This window comes from Pezoporus wallicus, unplaced genomic scaffold (genome assembly GCF_028554395.1).
Source record: "Pezoporus wallicus isolate ANWC-B61680 ecotype Strahan unplaced genomic scaffold, APGP_CSIRO_Pwel_v1 contig_10548, whole genome shotgun sequence".
Lineage (NCBI taxonomy): Eukaryota > Metazoa > Chordata > Aves > Psittaciformes > Psittacidae > Pezoporus > Pezoporus wallicus.
Window position 1 is genome coordinate 166642 of NW_026639416.1, and position 18691 is coordinate 185332.

The 18691-nt window shown below is 52.0% G+C and overlaps 1 protein-coding gene across 4 annotated transcripts in view; it reads left to right on the forward strand.

Annotated features, from left to right (window-relative positions):
• Positions 1-18691, forward strand: part of NOS1 (nitric oxide synthase 1) — a 71366-nt gene that overhangs the window by 36381 nt on the left and 16294 nt on the right. For all 4 annotated transcript variants that reach the window (XM_057414662.1, XM_057414663.1, XM_057414664.1 and 1 more), the window contains 13 exons: positions 1609-1741; positions 7028-7165; positions 7632-7777; positions 8522-8684; positions 9903-9994; positions 10536-10677; positions 11126-11265; positions 11822-11996; positions 12850-12951; positions 13684-13878; positions 14966-15051; positions 17755-17899; positions 18306-18410. In XM_057414662.1, coding sequence (XP_057270645.1) covers positions 1609-1741; positions 7028-7165; positions 7632-7777; positions 8522-8684; positions 9903-9994; positions 10536-10677; positions 11126-11265; positions 11822-11996; positions 12850-12951; positions 13684-13878; positions 14966-15051; positions 17755-17899; positions 18306-18410 — 1762 coding nt within the window. The remainder of the gene's footprint in view (positions 1-1608; positions 1742-7027; positions 7166-7631; positions 7778-8521; positions 8685-9902; positions 9995-10535; positions 10678-11125; positions 11266-11821; positions 11997-12849; positions 12952-13683; positions 13879-14965; positions 15052-17754; positions 17900-18305; positions 18411-18691) is intronic.

Consider the following 18691-nt stretch of genomic DNA (forward strand, 5'->3'; position numbering starts at 1 on the left):
GCTCCCGGCAGTGCCTCCACCGTGCAGCAGAGAGCCAGGACCTGTTGTCTTTGGCTGTGGTTGTGTGGTGCAATGGGTGGGGTTTCTTGTGCTTTATCTGATTGAAACCCTTCCATGTATTCGCAGCAGCCAAGTCACAAAAGAACAGCTTTCAGGGCTTGGGGGGGGCTAGAAAACCCAGTAGAAGCTGTCTCTATGGCTCTGTACCTCCCTGCTTGCATCAAGCTGGCCACTATCACCCTAAGGCAGCCGTTGTTTGGAAGGTATCCAGGAGCTGAGTGTAATATTTTGGCAGCTGAAAATTGCTCTGTAAAAGCAGAAAACATACAGAAAATCTAGTTCACAGGGAGATCATCTTCAAGTGAAGCGTTTCCTTTAAACTGTTCCTAAAGATGCGAACTGGGGGGCAAGGAGGACTCTGAAATGGAATTTGTGTTGTAAGTATTGTGTCTTCCTGTGACGGTATCAAAAGGCTGATTGTGTGTGAATGCCCTGGTGTGAATGCCCTGGTGTGAATGCCCTGAGTGTGAGTGTCCTACTTTGGTCGGTGCCCAAAGCCCACCATCATTAATGGGAAGGGTCATTATTGACTTCAGTGGGCATCTAGAAGACTTGCAAGAACTGACAGCAGGAGCAAAGCAATTGCCAGAGCACATTACCTCAATGGTCTGTTGAGCAAGGGCAGGGTGGCTGCGAGCTGTAGGGCTGTACCCATCCTGGTCTGTGGCCCGTGCAGTTAAACCCATGGTGCTCCTTCCCACGTGTGGCCTCACCAGAGTGGTTGGCATCTTCAGTGCAGATGCCACAGCTTCCTTTCTCTGACTATCCTGTCTCTAAACCCCATTTGTTTTTCTCCTTCGTGCAGGCTCATATGGCAGTGGTTTTCCATCACCTGCTTCGATGGCATTTAACAGCCTCCCTGACATCCCATGGTACATTCCCCAGGCAAGACGTGCGTGGTAGACTGTGGGCACCGTGAGTTACGCCAGCTCACGCTGGGGGTGTCCTCAGTCCCCCAGCCTTACCAACATCCTCTGTGGAGGCAATCCATCAGTTTGCTTAAGGAAAATCGCTTGCGCTCACCAGCCTTTGCAGCATCTCTAAAGGTCAGGAAGAAGAGAGATTGCTGTCTCTTCCTCCTGGGAGCCACCTATTTTATCTTGGCTTATTTTTTTCTCTCTTTGCTCATAAACACCAGCTGGTTTCGCTATGAGGTTTCACCATGAGACTTTGCAGCTGCAAGCGCGTGCGGCTCTCCTTCCCCCAGCGCCATGCTTGCTTTCACAGGGCTCCAACTTGGTTTCAGGGCGCAAAGGCTCCGGTGTGTAGAGGCAGTGTCAGGCAGGGGTTTCCTGTTGTTTTGCAAGCACTGTGCTTGCCTGTGCAGCAGGATTTCTGCTGTGCTTGGATTGCCTTCGCTGCGGTGATTCATCGCCTTGGCCGAGGCAGAGCATTTCCTCCCCTCCTGCGGGGCGATGCGCGAGGTTTTGCTCCTTCGTGGGAAACAGCTGGAGCAGATCCTGGAGATACCACTCCGGGACCTGGCCCATGGTCCCGGCACCCAGCCACCCTCCAGCCCGCTGACCCCAATGGTTTTTAACCCTTCAGTTTCAGGGAAGGGGAAAACAAACTGCAGAAAGCTTTACCAGCCGGGATGGAGAACGACCGTGTCCTCGGTGACCTGTGGGGAAAGAGCAACGTGCCTGTGGTCCTGAACAACCCCTACTCCGAAGCAGAGCAGGTAAGAGCCCATGGTTTGTGCTGGTTTGGGTGGGAAAAGGGTTTGGGGGTACATAACCCATCCTGGTGGGCTCTCACACCACAGAGAACATGCAAGGACTACATGTGCTACCCTGAAGGCCTTTGATCCCAAGAGCTGCAGTTGATGGAGCATAGAGACCGTTTGAATGAAGCCGAATTCCCTGTGGTGTAAGCAGGGTATAGGTTACTGGAGAATGATGCTCTTCATCCAGAGGGTCAGACTGGGATGGGAGCACAGGGACCAGGACTTTGACACCTCCCTTGGGACTGTTGTCTGTCTTTGCGGCTAAGAGCCAAGTTGCGTCGTTACAGTCGTTTTGATTCACATGATGGTAATTCGATAGAGCACTTCAGATAATGTGCTCGACGGTGCCTTTTCATCTCCTCACATTCCACAGGCATAAATTCTCAGGCTTCCCTGTCAAAAGGGGATTAGGTCTCCGTCTGTAGCAAAGCCAGAGACGTAAAGGCAGACCCTGCCAGGCCAGAAGGATCACCTTGGGAAAAGCATGACGTGTGTGAGCATTGCCAAGCATGTTCAGGCAAACGTGTCTCCCTGATGGGATTAATCAGCACCAGGGCAGGACACGGTGACCAGTCTGAGGACCACTTTGATGCAATGTTCACGTCCACTTTTTGCGGCACTCACAGTGCTGGAGACCCCCTGTGAAGGTGTTGATGAACATGACGGCAGCTGAGATACTCCTGTCCATGGCAGGCTTGCTGCATGGCTTTAACCAACTTGGTTGGATGCTTAGATGCAGTTGGGAGCTTATTTCCACCTTGCCTTGGCTGTAGCTCAGGGTTGTGGCCAGGTCTTCCAGCAGCATAAACAACTTTATGGTGGTTATCATCCTACACACAGCTGGGTGTATCCAAGCGCTGCATCACCCTTTGCTCAGCTGTTGGAGAGATGTCCCTGGGCAGCCCCATGTCCCACCGCATGGTTAATGCACTGTGGCAGGTATCACGAGCCCATCTTGCCCAAGGGCAGGTCACAGCTCTGGTCCCTTTGCCCCAGCTCTGGAAAGACACTGTCTTGCCTCCTTCGCTAAGCTCCTTGCATGTACGTGTCTGTTACTATAAGCACTTTATAACCTTCTATGTTCAGAGCTTAATTTCTCTCCGTGTAAGGGCTGCCAAACCTCCCAGTCTTAAGCTGCTAATAAACTCTTTAGGTTTTTTTTTTCCCACTAGATATGCAGCTTTCTTTTCATCCTCCTTATCCCCAAATCGATGTGCCTGCACTTCTGAAGGCAGCTTGGGTTTTCCCTCATGCTTCCCGCAGTCATTCCCTAGGGCTGCATGCGGTCAAGGCAGCTGAACTTGTAAGCAGCAGTAACTACTGTGAACACAGGGAAAGGCCAAGCAAAGTGTGAGCTCTTCTTACACATTGTCCTTTGCAGCAGGATTTGGTGGGGTTTACAGCTTGGCCAGGTGGGGAATGCTGACTGAGGCTCATAATGAGCTGAAATACCCACTGGGCATCAATCCATACCCCTTGTTTCTTGCAAAATTGGGCACGGTGTTTTGCTTGTTTCCCAGGAGCCCAGTTCCTCCTGGCCCTAAACCTGAGTGATGGCAAAATGCTGTGACTGCACCAGCCCAGGTCCTACGTGAGTCCTATTTCAGCCCACACGGATTGATTTGTTAGGAGCTCCAGGGTAACCAGTGGTGTGTTTGTCCGTGGAGCTAGGAGGGGAAGGCAGTCATGTCAGCTCCACGCTTGTAAGGATGATTTACAGCTTTATAAAAGCAAAAAACCCACACTTCCAGCCAGTGGGGTTAATGCAGGCTGGAAGGAAATGTCAGCATGGCAATAGATGGAGAAGAGAAGCTATGTGGGAACCTAAGAGCAGCTGCCGGTGCCAAAAGGGGCTGACAACAAAGCTGGAGAAGGACTTCAAAGCTTCAGCAGGGATTGTAGTGATAGTACAAGGGGTGATGGGTTCAGACTTAAACTGGGGAAATTTAGGTTGGAGATAAGGAAGAAATTCTTTACTACGAGGAGCTGGCAGAGGAGCTGTGGCTGCCCCATCCCTGGCAGTGTTCAAGGCCAGGTTGGACACAGGGGCTTGGAGCAAGCTGCTCTAGTGGAAGGGGTCCCTGCCCATGGCAGGGGTTGGAGCTGGAGGAGCTTTAAGGTCCCTTCCAACACAAACCAGGCTGGGATTCTATGATATCTATGACCTGGGCTAACACTGCAGACCTTGTCCTCCTGCAGTCAATGAATTTCAGCAGGACAATACATGCTCCTGAAGTGCAGGTGGGAAGCAGGAGGAAGGCTGAGGACCTGTAGAGCTCACTCAGGTCTGCAGCGAGGAGGATGCTCCCTGTCGTTCCGGTTCCAAGAGCCTCCCAGGGCTGGGTGCATTTCTCCCCTGTGTCTGTAGGAGCTCAGACAGCTCCCAAGCTGTGTGCTGACGACAAGTGCCACCACGCTCCCGTGTAAAAGCTGTTTGCATAATGCATGTGCGCCCCGGCTGCTGCATCAGTCTCTCCGTTTGTCCCACTCCTGAGTCACTAACACTGCAGCTGCCTAATTAAAGCATGAAAAGATCTCATACAACCTCCCTGACAGAACCAGGGGTAGTGTTTGGCTTCAGCTTTGCCGTGTGGGAAGGCGAATACACACACACGCACACAGAGCTCCTTCCCAGGCTCTCCTGGGTGTCACTCTCTCCATAGCTGCTCTGTGCTGTGGTTGCCAGATGTGGCACCTCTGCTTCTTGTAGGTGGTGTCTCCTTTGCTGCTCCAGTCTGGCTGGCATCCTAAGGACTCAGCATTCAGCATTCCATCGTGACCCTCTTTCAGCAAGGATTCACACTTTGCTAGCTCCTGCATGGAAAGGGAGCAGCTCTGAGAGAGGTTTAGGGCAGAACATCCGCAGGCAGGTGTTAAACAGCCAGTGTCCACCAGGATCCAAGGATCATTGCTACATCTGGATTCATAACACAGGCTTGTCCCGTACCTGCTCCAGCAAGATGCTGTTTAGAGCATGCCTCCTAAGCTGCATTGAAACCCCATCAGCAAACCAAAACTAACTCGGAATAAAAAGGTGATGCTGGATACAAGCAGCACTTTCTGCTTGGTACTTCCAACCCATGTCTGGCAAGTGGAGGTAAAGGTGAGGATTTGGTTTGTTGGGGCTTCTCAGCACCAGTGTTGCCAGTCTCACAGAGCTGCTCTGAGCAATCACACTCAGAAGGAAGGTGGGAGATTATCCCCCATGCTCCTAAGGGTGGCCCAGGTTGGTTCAGAGAGCAGAAGATGCTGTTGGAGGCTCAAGAATGGTTTCATTTCCTTGAAAGCATAAAACAAGCAGAAAGAAATAGCCAGAAACTGCCATCATTCAGGCCAGATGCCACAAAACTGAAAAGAAAAGCCCCCACCTTAAAAACAGTGCTTTTCCAGGACTACATTTAGGAGGCTTTTTTTTATTTACTGGTGTTTCTGAGCTGTATATGAAGTACTGTGTTTGCTTTCTGCTGCATGGGAAAGAGAAGCTGAGATCCACTGGGCGGTCATCTGGCTTCAGGGGCTAGGACTTCAGACGTTCCTAGGGAAGCTCATGGGATTTGTGACATGAGGAATGCTGCAGAGACCCGTGACAGCATAGCCTGAGGGTGTGCAGAGAGCTGCTTTCAGCTGCTGTGAGGACCAAAGAGGGTCCTACCAAGGGATGAGGGGTAGAGCTCTCCCTCCGCCTCCATCCTTCGCCTCTTGCTCCCAGTGTATGCTTTCAGTGCGCAGTATTACACTGTGAGCCTCAGGCTGCTTGACAGCAAAATCCCTGTTTTCTGGGAGAAAGAATATGGAACATATGGTAAAAACAAGGACTAGGCAAAAAATAGGACCAACATTGTCACCAGGGCAATGCAGCGGTGCATCAGGCATCATTCTGCTTGAGAAGAGCAGAGCAACCCTCTGCCTGGCAAAGTAGGAATAAGTTAGGTCTGGAGTCTCATCTGCTTCTGCCATCCTTGTGGTCCCTGTTGCTTTCCCTCCTGGGTCTTTGTTCATCAGCAAAAGTGTTTGTTCTCAAACATGAATTTCTTCCACCATGGGCTGGCTCTTCTTCACTTGGTCCTTCAGGCGGTAATAACACTGATTTATACTATTGGTGCCAGTCCATGAGCTGCAACAGTGACATGAGCCCAGGGCCACCAAAAAGGAGGATGAGACTCTGTACAGCTCTGCTGAAGGTGGTGCCATCTTTAACAAACCTTGCAGATGCATTAGAAAGGGACACAAGCTACAGGGTTCATGTAGGAAGGCTACATCAAAACTTGGTCCAAGCCTGATTTGCAGAGATGGAAGCCTTTAAGAGATGCCAAATATAAGGAGGTTTTTACAGGATGCTCTGGTGTGGGATAAGGTCACCCCTTGAAGCCTGCAGTAACGCCGTTGTGATTACATGTGTGGATTGCACCCTACTATAAGATCTTATTCCTACAGGATTCCCTGCTTTCCAGACCACTGTCCCATGCCAGCAAACACTGATTGCTCTTTAAGCGTTTAAGTGCTTGGGGCAAAGAAGGGTCACAGTAGAACGGGTAGATGTTATCTGTGACAACACGTGCTAACACAAGCACTTGCAGCCAGCTCTTCTCATTACAAGCTCTCTGCTGGCTGAGGCTCTTCCTTTTGTTGGCACATAGCTCGGGATGTGCTGATGAGCACACCATGACGCAGAGGAGCAGGGAGGGCTGGAGCTTCAGAGCTGAGACTGAAGTAACTGTGCATAATCCAGCAGCCCTCCTGTTGCATAATTTATTCATCCTTATCCCTATGATCTCCCAGCGTTGATATCAAAGGAGTTGTGCCTTTGGCTTGCTCGGAGGAACAATTAGCTCTATCTCAGTGCTGCTATCAGCTTGGCACATGCAAAACCTGAGCAGGTGATGCTCCTTAAAATGCTCCTTAAAAAGAAACATCTAATACATTTTAGAGGTAAGTCTTCCACTGGGAAACTTGAACAAAACATTCTCCTCTAAGTTGCTGCTATGTCTGTTTTTAACTCCTCTTCTACAGGTTTGACTCTCGTGTAAATGGAGACGACTTCTCGGTTTCATTGGGAGTTGGTTGCTCGATTGTAGGATCCCAAATGCTGCCAGATACTTGGATCTTGTACCTTGTCTCACTATATTGTCACTAGGATTTAAGTGGCAGGCATCCACTAATACAGGATGCTGCTTGCTGAGGCCTTTATTCTGTATCTCCTTGCGGAGCACTAACCTTGTGCCTACCCTTCTTGTTGTCCAGCCTCCGCCATCGGGGCGGCAGTCCCCGACCAAGAGCACAGTGAATGGAAGTCCTTCCAAATGCCCCCGGTTTGTGAAAATCAAGAACTGGGAGACAGGCTCCGTGCTCCATGACACCCTGCACCTCAAGACGGCGATGGTGAGTATTGTAGGTAGGCCTGGCTGAAAGTTGCCTGAGCACAATGGAGTGGATCGCAGGGTTCCAAGGTGGCTTCACCTGGAAGTGCAGGACTGGATGAATTCTGATCAGTCGTCTTGTCTCTGGAGGTTGAGATTCAAAGCTCTGGTGTAACAGCCTGGGTGAGAGGAAAGTCGCCCTGTGATACATAAAGAAAAGCATTTGACTTTACACCAAGCTGGGCAAGAATCTAGTGAGACCCAATTGTCCGTATAGGATGGGACAAGAGACGACTGCACATGCTTGAGCAACATTACCAATTACAACATGCCAATGGGTGTGAAAACAAATAAGCTGGAAATGTCCCTGTTTGTCAAAGATGCCTCTGACCTCTGCACAGCTAACCACTGACATCCCCCAGCCCTGTTCATATAGTCAAATGTGCTTTAGTAACCCAAGACACTCTTGTCTCCTTCTGTCCCACCAGACCACAGCGTGCACCGAGCAGATCTGCATGGGCTCAGTAATGACTCCTAGCCAGCACATCCGTAAGTCAGAAGATACCAAGACAAAAGAGGAGGTGCTCCTCTTGGCTAAGGACTTCATTGACCAGTACTACTCCTCTATAAAGAGGTAAGCATTGGCTGGAGAATGTCGCAGTCCGAGGCTGCTGCTGCTGCTGAGATGTCACACATCATCTGATCTTTCACACTTGAGAGTCAAAGCAGGCTGAGACCTTGACACTGCTTCTGCAGTGGAGCTTCACTTGTAGTATTTGGTGTGTGCCTCTGTGCAAATTACTGACTTCTCCCATTTGCACTTGGTCATCCATTATCTGACAGCGTATCTTAATATCTTCATCCCTATTTTAAGCATATGTGTGCACATATATATACACACATATATATATATGTGTGTATATATATGTGCACACATATGCTTAAGAAAGAAACAACTTCTAGCAGTCTTCCAGTGCCTAAAGGGGCTGCAGAGAACCTGGAGAGGGGCTTGGGACAAGGGCCTGTAGGGACAGGCCAAGGGGAATGGCTTTAACCTGCCAGAGGGGAGACTGAGCTGAGCTCTGAGGCAGAAGCTCTTCCCTGTGAGGGTGCTGAGGCACTGGCACAGGGTGCCCAGAGAAGCTGTGGCTGCCCCATCCCTGGCAGTGTTCAAGGCCAGGTTGGACACAGGGGCTTGGAGCAAGCTGCTCTAGTGGAAGGGGTCCCTGCCCGTGGCAGGGGTTGGAGCTGGAGGAGCCTTAAGGTCCCTTCCAACCCAAACCACTCTATGAACTTGTGCCCAGGCGGAGAGCAGCAGGATTCCCTGCCTTCCGCCTCAGTGGACAGCTGCCATCTCCTCCGTTCCCCACCCATGCAGATCTGGCTCCAAGGCCCACATGGAAAGGCTGGAGGAAGTGACCAAGGAGATTGAAGCCACTGATACCTACCAGCTGCGGGACACAGAGCTGATCTACGGAGCCAAGCATGCCTGGAGGAACGCAGCCCGCTGTGTGGGCAGGATTCAGTGGTCCAAGCTGCAGGTGAGCACCAGCCCCAGGTTGGCTGCCAAAGGATGCCCCGGAGTTTTGGACAGGCAAATCTTGCTCTGCAAACACCTGGGGAAGCACAGCACAGGTACAGTTGCGGGTGTTCAGCACACAGCAGCCCTGCTCTCCTCAACAGCTTTGGGGGTGCAGAGGCTGGGAAGAGAGCAGGAGCTGGGAAAGCATCTGTGGGGTAGGTGGAGCTGAGGTGTCTGTGACTGAAAAGGGGCCAACTAGAAGCTGGTTGTCTAGAGAACATTTTCCAACATCAGATACTCCTTCAGTATCTTACATGCTGCTTCCAAAACTATTGCTGGAGAGAGGCAGCAGGGCACGTTCATCCCTGGTACAGAGATGCTATGGCAGAAGCAGGTTTGGCTCAGTGCCCTTTGACCAGCTGGAAGCGTAGAGTAGGCTCTGAAGTAGTATCTCCAGTGGAATCCCATGGTACAGAGATGACGTCTCCCTCTGTAACCTGGAACACAGCTCAAGTGCTGCTGAGCAGTTCTTGTGGCTGCTTCACACAGGGTACAGGCACTGCCTGGGGCCAGGAGGCTGAGCCTTTGCTCCCAGCTTCAACTCTTCTCTTCCACTCTTTCTTTTGGCATATCTGGATTCAGGGAGGGGAGTTATATCTGCAAGAAGTTGTCTTCAAGCCTCCTGCTGACCCTCTTTCCTGGTTTCTCCATCCTTTTATAGATGGAAACATTCAAGGCCAGGTTGGAGGGGGCTTGGAGCAACCTGGTCTAGTGGAAGGTGACCCTGCTCATCACAGGAGTGTTGGACTAGATGGCCTCTAAAGGTCCCTCCAACACAAACTAAGAATCTATGATTCTCTGATTCAAATCTGTGGTTCTCCATCCTCTCAGTACCCCTCAGACCTGAGACCTGCCCTATTTCAGCTTTGAATCTTGATCTTCAAGAGCCAAACAGCAGAAACCCAAACTGTTGGTGGGTAAGCGACAGGCTGGGAGCACTAGACTGAGGAGGGTTTTGCCTCAGGAGCAGATGACTCACCTCTCCAAGCAGAAGGGGCAGCTGCATTAGGCATTCCAGTGTTGTACAGGCAGAGAACATGCAGTTCTGGAGCTTTAGACACCTAACAAGTCATGGTGGTATCTAAAGCTTTCCCTGTGCTGTGTTTCTTCTGCTTGGCTCTGTCCTAAGGAGTCAGAGCATCCTGTAGGATCACCACAATTGCTTCCACTCTTTCAGGTGTTTGATGCCCGGGACTGCACCACAGCCCATGGGATGTTCAATTACATCTGCAACCACATCAAATACGCTACCAACAAAGGGAATCTCAGGTGAGTACCAGGGAGCCTCCAGGGTTTATAGCTGACAGTTTACAGCTGGGTGTGTATCAACCCAGCTGACGGTGTCTCCTTCAGCAGTCATTGCACAGCAGGATGGTTGTAGCCACCTCCTTTCCTGTGGAGCTTTAGAGGGACCCAATATCAAGGGAAGGTGTCCTGCTGGCCCAAGGGTATTCCTCCTTGCTCAAAGGTATTCCTCCTTGCTCTCCGTGGGATCTCAAGGCACAGATTCCCCTTTTCATTAATTCTCCTTCCCCATATTGTGCATCAAATGCAGAGCATGGGGTGCTCTCCGGTTCTATGTGAAGCCCCATCTTAGCAGCCAGCTTCTGCCTGGAGCTGAACTGCTGGGAACACCCCAAATTCCAGAGCTGGAGCACACTTGGCCATGGCAGCTTCTAGTGAAAGGAATACAGTAGATGTCTGGGGCTTACCCGGGGCACGAGCAGAGGTGATGCACAGGGTGGTGCAGGCAGGGACAGCACCTTTCCCTGCAACACTTCCTCTGACAACCCCTGCCTTTTCCTTCCAGATCTGCTATTACCATCTTCCCGCAGCGGACGGACGGCAAGCACGACTTCCGCATCTGGAATGCCCAGCTCATCCGCTACGCCGGCTACAAGCAGCCCGATGGCACCATCCTGGGAGACCCTGCAAACGTGGAGCTGACGGAGGTACCAGCACCGTACCTGACAGAGGCACCAGCACCATACCTGACAGAGGCTGTCTCCATCCTTCCTGGGCACCACGGGCTCGTGGGGGCATGCATCCTGACCACCCCAGCAGGGAGGAGGGTGCTGGGACAAGCAGGGTTTGTCACATCCACTGCAATGAAGCTGCATTTGTTTCTTCTCTTCCCTTTTCTCCTTCACCATTACAGACACAAGCAGCATTTTCAGAGCATGATCCTACCTGGGATCTAGTTCTAAGCTCGTTTTCACTCTAGTTCCCCCTTACTTGGCCAGGGTTGGCTGTGACAGGCAACCCCATGTTGTAGCTCCCTTGAATGGAGGTTATTATTCCATCCCAAGGGCTGAGCAGAGGTGCTGTTACGAGACCTTATTCAGTGCCATGCAACTCCCTGCCCATAATGCTTGAACCCCATCTTTGTTTCTCCCATAGATCTGCATTCAGCAGGGATGGAAGGCACCACATGGGCGCTTTGACATCCTGCCTCTGCTCCTCCAAGCCAATGGCAATGACCCAGAGCTCTTTGAAATCCCTCCAGAGCTCGTGCTGGAAGTGCCCATCCGACATCCCAAGTAAGTCAGAGTTAGCCCCGAAGCTGGGGATCAGCAGGACTGAGCCCATTTGGTTTCACCCTAAGCCATCTCCTGAGCTTGGTTTTTTCTTGCCATGGCTTGGGCGCTTGACCCAAGACCCTCTTCCAGGTCTTCCCTCCACTCTGATGTAAGCCTGGCAGAACCTGGAGGTGGAAAGTGAGTTGTGCCCTTGTCCCAAGGATGATTTCCCTTTTCTTGATATTTCCCAGGACTTACATCACTCTGTAGCACTCCTGATCATAGAATCAACCGGGGTGGAAAAGCCCTTTAAGCTCATCAAGTCCAACCTCTATCCCTGCACTGCCAAGGCCACCACTAACCCATGGCACTAAAAGGCTCATCTACAAGGTTTTTGAACACTTCCAGGGATGGTGATTCCACCACTGCCCTGGGCAGCATGTTCCAATGCCTGATCTACCCATTTCTCCCTATAAACAGCCCCTAAGGGAGATATTGCCTTCAGGAAGCATTCTGCTCGCCTGGAGACTGGTGGCAAAGTAACCTCCTCTGTTCCCTGCCTGTTGTATCCCACCAGGTTTGAATGGTTTAAGGACCTGGGCCTCAAGTGGTATGGTTTGCCAGCGGTTTCCAACATGCTCCTTGAGATTGGTGGCTTGGAGTTTTCCGCCTGCCCCTTCAGTGGCTGGTACATGGGCACAGAGATCGGGGTCCGGGACTACTGTGACAACTCTCGCTACAACATACTAGAGGTAATTCCCCTTCCTTGAGTTGATCAGGGGCTCCTGCGGTGTGTGAAGTGACGGGGGAGCAGGCAGGACACCGCAAGAGACATCCAAGTCTCCCTTAGAGAGGGCACTGATGTTCTTCTGGAGGTATGGAGGGGGTGATGGATTTTGTGACCTATGGGGCCAGCTAATACCTAACTCAAGCAAGTGTGGTGTCCATTGAGCTCCCCTTACGACCTTATGGATCAGCAGGCACCTAGTCAAGTGCTAAGATGTAGTGGGGCTCAGAAGGTGCTGAGACACTTGGTGACTCCTCAGGGATGCTCTTAGCATGGCTTGGTGACAATGCCAAGGGGAGGCGCTGGTGCAAGGGGTCTGCACCCATGAAGGGTGGCTCCTCTGCCTTTCCAAGGGGCACACTTTGTCAGCATCCTTCCCAGTCACTTGGAAACCAGAGGGGTGGCAGCGAATGTGTGTGTGCACATGTCCCTCTGTGATAGTGCCCGGGGGAAGGACTCCAGGTAGAAGAAACAGGCTGAGAATGCACGGAGCTTGTGAGCAGCACGGAGACATGGGGAGGGTGCAGGAGTCTGCTCCTCCCAGCTCACGGATCACCTCCATCTCCTGCTCCATCTCACAGACCCACCTATTTCCTTTCCTCCCACAGAGAGCAGCTGCTCTTGATGACAGCATTTAGTTACCTTCCTGTGCTTAGGGGAGGAAGGGAGGCCAGGCTGGCCACACTCCTGCCATGGAGAGGAAAAGGCAGGACCACGTCTCCTCAGAGGAAGGCAAAACGTCAGCCCTTTGTTGCAAGTGTGCTGGTCTTGGTTCTTGGCCATTACAAATGTTCACCTTCTACCATGTTTTATTGCAGCAAGTGGCCAAGAAAATGGACCTGGATATGAGGAAAACCTCCTCGCTGTGGAAGGACCAGGCCCTGGTGGAGATCAACATTGCTGTGCTGTACAGCTTCCAGGTAACTGAGTAGCAGGACTTGGGTTTGTTTGGGTTGGGCTTGAGGGACACAGGGACTGGATGGGCCAAGTATGGAGACATCCCTCCAAGAACAATGACAGCTGATGCTCTCAGCTGAAATTGGCCTGTGCCCTCCTAGTTTTTGGCTGTTCCAGGAACCTGCAGTGAAATGTAATGATCTCTGTGGCCTGGATGTTGCAAGGACAGCATTAGCAGCATCTGAGCTCTGCTGGTCCAGAGGGAGAGCCCTGAGGGGGCAAGATCCAGCCCTTCTCTCCTGTTCATGAAGCAAGAGTTGGCCCAGGTTCTCCCCCAGCCTTTACTTAAAGGTTGATTAGCAAAACTGGTCCTTGGCAACCCAACTTCAGAGGGTGGGAGCTAGATCAGAGCTGCTCCTTGAGTTGTGCAAGCCATGAAAGAGCTCCCCAAGGGGCTGAGCAGAGGATGCTCCGTCCTCTTCAATGCCATCTTAGTCTTTGCTTGACCCATGACAAATAACAGGAGGAACAAGCATCCCATAGCACATCTACTCAGGAAGGACTAGGACAGCTTTGCAGCCTGCTTGGGAAGAGCAGGTTCATCTCCAAAGGTACAGTCCTGTAAGACCATGGGAGGGAGGAATATTTGACTTGAACAGCTCCAAATGTAAAATCTTGGTTTTAAATCCCGGCTGTTACCTTCTGGGGTGAATTAACCCAGAGCTGATGGCTCTGCTCTCTTTCCTCTCCAACAGAGCGACAAGGTGACCATTGTGGACCACCACTCAGCCACCGAGTCCTTTATCAAGCACATGGAGAATGAGTACCGATGCCGTGGGGGCTGTCCTGCTGACTGGGTGTGGATTGTCCCTCCCATGTCGGGCAGCATCACCCCAGTTTTCCACCAGGAAATGCTCAACTACCGTCTCACACCCTCCTTTGAGTACCAGGTAGTGTCTGCACCCTGCCTTCCATCAGTGCTGCATGCCCAAAGGTATAGCCAGAAGCAGGGTGGGACCTGGAGCTCAGAAGATGCAAAAGGGGGACACCCTCTAATCCCTTCAACAAGCTGCCCCTTCAGGCACTGAAGTCCATGAACAAGTGTGACTGATGTAGTACACCCCTAATGTAGTGTAATAACCCCCTGGATGTTACACTTTTTCCCAAGGCAATGGCTTTTTTCCCCTCCATGAGAATATGAGACACCTCAGGTGCCAACCTTCACCCTTGGATCAAGCAGAGCTCCTCCCTTTGCGTTTTGCACTTTGATGGATGGGTGAGGAAATGACCTGGTGGTCACTGTATCCTCCTCTCTACAGCATCCATGTTGTAGTGAATGGCTCTTGCCAGCTCAGGGATCCAGCAGCTTGATGGGGAGGGCTCCTGCCAAGCAGCAGGATGAAATGCTGGAGTATTTAACACTTCAGAGCATGGGGAAAAGGCCCCAGAGCAAACACACCCTCATGAGCCAACATCCCTGCGCCGGTGGCTTTCACACAATGTGACCTCTAGTCGAGAGCCCTTAAGGAGCAATCACAAACCAGGAGCAGCCTGTTCATTTCTATAAGCATCCACCAGGAGCCCTGATGGTTCCTGGCCCTGATTACAGACTCTGAGGGCACTGAATAAGCTTCTGTGAGCTTGTTCCTTGCTTCAGCTGCCTCCTCTTCCCACAGGGCCTCTTAGGATAAGAAATCCAGCCTGTGGGATGGGGAGGGGAGGGAGCTGTTTCCATCCCATCTCCCTTTCTGGTGTTGCCTGCCTTCGTTTTGCCTATTACTGCTTACTTCAGAGGGAAGAATTTGCCCAGATACTGTTACAAGCCAGCAAGGCTTTATTATATTGCAGTTTTTGTGCTCATATTCCATTGTCCAACTGCCACGAGAAACCCTGGAGCCATGATCCTTGAGGCTCCAAGGACCAGGGACCTATACATGACATGGAAAGCTGTGTGTAAGCCAGCTAGTGCTGTGGCTGCAGCATTTCCTAATGCTCTGATCACTGCCCGTCAGCTGCTGCTGCTCTTCTCTCTCCTAGCCGGACCCTTGGAATACCCATGTCTGGAAAGGTGTCAATGGGACACCCACCAAGAAGAGGGCCATTGGCTTTAAGAAGTTAGCAAAGTAAGTACCAGTGGGTATGGAAAACCCTGGAGTGTTTGGGGCTGATCCTGGTTTTGGGTAGCAGTGTTTGTTGTGCTGTTTGGTACCGCTACCCTTTAGATGTGTGCGACCTCATGGCTTGGGAGCCTGGATCCCAAGCTGCCCATAGGGACATTTGGAGAAGCAAGCAGTCCTTTGAACATCCCATTAGGTGTGTGGGCAGGTGAATACCAGACATTGCATATGGTCTTTTCTCCCAGGCTGGTTCATTCTCCAGTAATATGGTCTTCAATGGTCAGGAATGGCTTTCTCACTTTCGGGGGGTATATTGCCTGTTTGCCCTTTCACAGCCTCCTGGGGCAGAGAACTCACCCACTGGTGGTCACCCACAGCACTGTTCATGCTGGCACAAGCAAGATGAAGCCTGTGTCCTTATCTCTCTTTTTCTTGCTGACTTTTTAGCTGCTTGAGGAGCACTGGTCTCCAGTGTGTGTCTAAACCTCCAAACACCCCATCTGCAAGGAGCTGGGGGGAGATCGGCATGAGGAATCTATCTACAGGTAGCAGATGGATCGGGGCTGAGCTGAGATTAGCACTTCATGGCCAGTTGACCCCCAGTAATGGACCACGCGCATCCCTCTCCCCTGCCAAAGCATCCAGTCAGGAGGGATGCAGGAATGAAGCGTCATTTGGCTGATCCTGGCCCAAAAGCCTCCCCTGTGGGCCATTGGCACAGAGGCTGTTGTAGGAGCTGTTGGCTCCACGGCAGCAGAGCCCCGTGCCAAGGCTGGGAAGGGCTGGGTCTGCCCTGGTATCCATGGCCAGGCTGGCAGGAGGCCTGGTGCTGTTCACAGCATCTCCCCACACTTCAGTTTCCCCAAGTCCCTGCCATCAGGTTGTTCCCACTCTTCAGCTGTCACCTTCTGTAAGCTATTTTCTGTGGAGCATCCATGAACACGATCAGCAGCTGATGAATGTGCTCCTTAAGCTGACGCTGGTGCCTGGGTCTGGGCTGCAGCCTGGGGCTGGTGGAGAGCGCAGGAAGATGGATCGAGCCATTGAGTTAGGAGAAACAATGCTTTTTGTGTGTGTGATTGATAAATGGTTTTATAAAAATGTGAGCAGAGCAGGTAATTTAAACCCAAATCTCCACTGTTCCTGACGCAGGGAAAGGAATTATTCCTGTAATTCACCATTAATCCTCACTGGATCTGAGCTAATCAGGTGATGGACCAAGCTCAGCAGGCCTTGGCACTGGTCACAGCGTGATTTTGATGCTTGTTCAGACAGGCTGTGCTGATTCCAGCTAAATCAGAGCATTCAAACCTGCCCCTTCCCTCCCCTGGGGCCACTGTAAGTTCTAGGGAATGGAGACACTACCCTCATGGGAAAGCAAAAGGACAGCTTTAACATGCAGAACTACACGGAGGAGTGTTTGTATAGCAGCAAATTAGGTGATTATGAGCAGCCCTAAACCAACAAACTTGGCCCACTGATGCTACCCCAGGCAGCAGCACCAGCAGAGACAAGGAGCCAGCGTTTCTAGTGCTGCATCACCTTGGCCAGGATTAGAGGGGGCAGTGAGCTCTCAGAGCCCCTCTGCCCTGCCGGGGGGGGAAGGCTGGAGCAAATGCACCCAGTCACGACTGCGGGCACAGGAGGCAGCAGCCAGACACAGCCCTTGAGTGAACGTGCAAGCTCTGAGCCTCGGGAGGGCTGCTCCTCCGAGTCAGGTTCATAGCATGGCTGCAGTGCAAACCCAAGGGGCTGCAGACAGCTCCATCTGAGCCCCTCAGTGTCTCAGGGCTCTGTGTGACGTGTGGGGCACAGGAGCAACTGCTTGGCTAGGACAGCTCCCGCGGAACGGCAGCCAGGTAGGATGTAAAGACGTAGAGAGGAGGAGAAGATACCATGAGTTCTGCAGCTTGATCTGCGGTTGGTCTCCAGCTTTGCCTTTGAGGTTATGCTGTCACTGCTTTCAGCAGCTGCTGCCCCTGATTCTTCTGTTCTGTCTCTGCAGAAAGATCATCCCCACCCCTGGTTTAGCGTTTTCCTCCTTACACCCATTCAGGTATTTCATGTGTCCAAGCTCCCCCGTCCGATCTTCCCCTCTGAGAAGTCAAGATGAACGTGCTCTTCCACTGCTTCCCTGTTTGGCACAAACAATAACAACAAAGTGATGCTGCAGCTTTTTAAAGCAGGCTGTTCATTTAATAACAAATAAATGGTGTGAATAGTCCGGGCTAGAGGCACTGACAGAGAAGCGAGCTCTCTTATCATAGAATCATGGACTCCCAGCCTGGTTTGGGTTGAAGGGACCTTAAAGCTCCTCCAGCTCCAACCCCTGCCACGGGCAGGGACCCCTTCCACTAGAGCAGCTTGCTCCAAGCCCCTGTGTCCAACCTGGCCTTGAGCACTGCCAGGGATGGGGCAGCCACAGCTTCTCTGGGCACCCTGTGCCAGCGCCTCAGCACCCTCACAGGGAAGAGCTTCTGCCTCAGAGCTCATCTCAGTCTCCCCTCTGGCAGGTTAAAGCCATTCCCCTTGGCCTGTCCCTACATCCCTTGTCCCAAGCCCCTCTCCAGGTTTCCTGCAGCCCCTTCAGGCACTGGAGCTGCTCTCAGGTCTCCCCTTCAGGAGCCTTCTCTTCTCCAGGCTGACCCAGCCCAGCTCTCTCAGCCTGGCTCCATAGGATTCTTACCAGGGTTTGTTCTTGCTTCCTAGGGCTGTGAAGTTCTCAGCCAAGCTGATGGGACAGGCCATGGCCAAGAGGGTCAAAGCCACCATTCTGTACGCTACCGAGACAGGGAAGTCGCAGGTCTATGCAAAAACTCTGTGTGAGATCTTCAAGCACGCCTTCGATGCCAAGGTACTGTCCCCGCTCCCAGCCCCGCTGAGGCTCTGTGCGCATCTGGGTGGCCCCAGGAAACACATGGCTCAGGGCATGTGGAGCTTCCCAGGGAAGCCACTCCCAGGATATGAGCTTTTGAGTCCGGATTGGAGCCCACACAGGGGATTTTCCAGCTAATACTGCTGCAGGCATTGTGGCATGCATACGTCTACTGCCTCCCAGGTGGTAGCCCGTGCTTTGCCCGTATTCCTTGAGGCTCTTGTTCTCATCCTCCCTGTGTGGAGATCTCTGCTGATGCAGGGACATGGAGTCAGCAAGGATATGCTGCTCCCATCCCCAGGAGGACTGGGATCTATCCCAGGAGACTGGCTGGGGGTAGATCTCCCCACCAAAGGCCTTTTGTTAACATCTCTGTCTCCTCCAGGTGATGTCCATGGATGAGTATGACATTGTGCACCTAGAGCATGAAACCATGGTCCTGGTGGTCACAAGCACCTTTGGCAATGGAGACCCACCTGAGAACGGAGAGGTAGGACAGAGCACAGGGATGGGTGACTACACTGCAAGAGGGACACGGGCAGGGGACAGGCAGTGGGGAATGGGGAGAAACATCCTCTTTTTATCCGGCCAGAGCTGGAATGGCCCAAAACAGGTCCAGAAGCTGTGTGATATCTGGTGCTGTGTGTGCCTGCCTCCAGCCTGCTCTGTAATAGGGTTATCTACTTATTCCCTACTGTGAGACAAGTAACTGAGCTGCTGCTAAATCCGTCCTGTACAACTGATGTCAGTGTCACACAAAAGGTGCCAGCC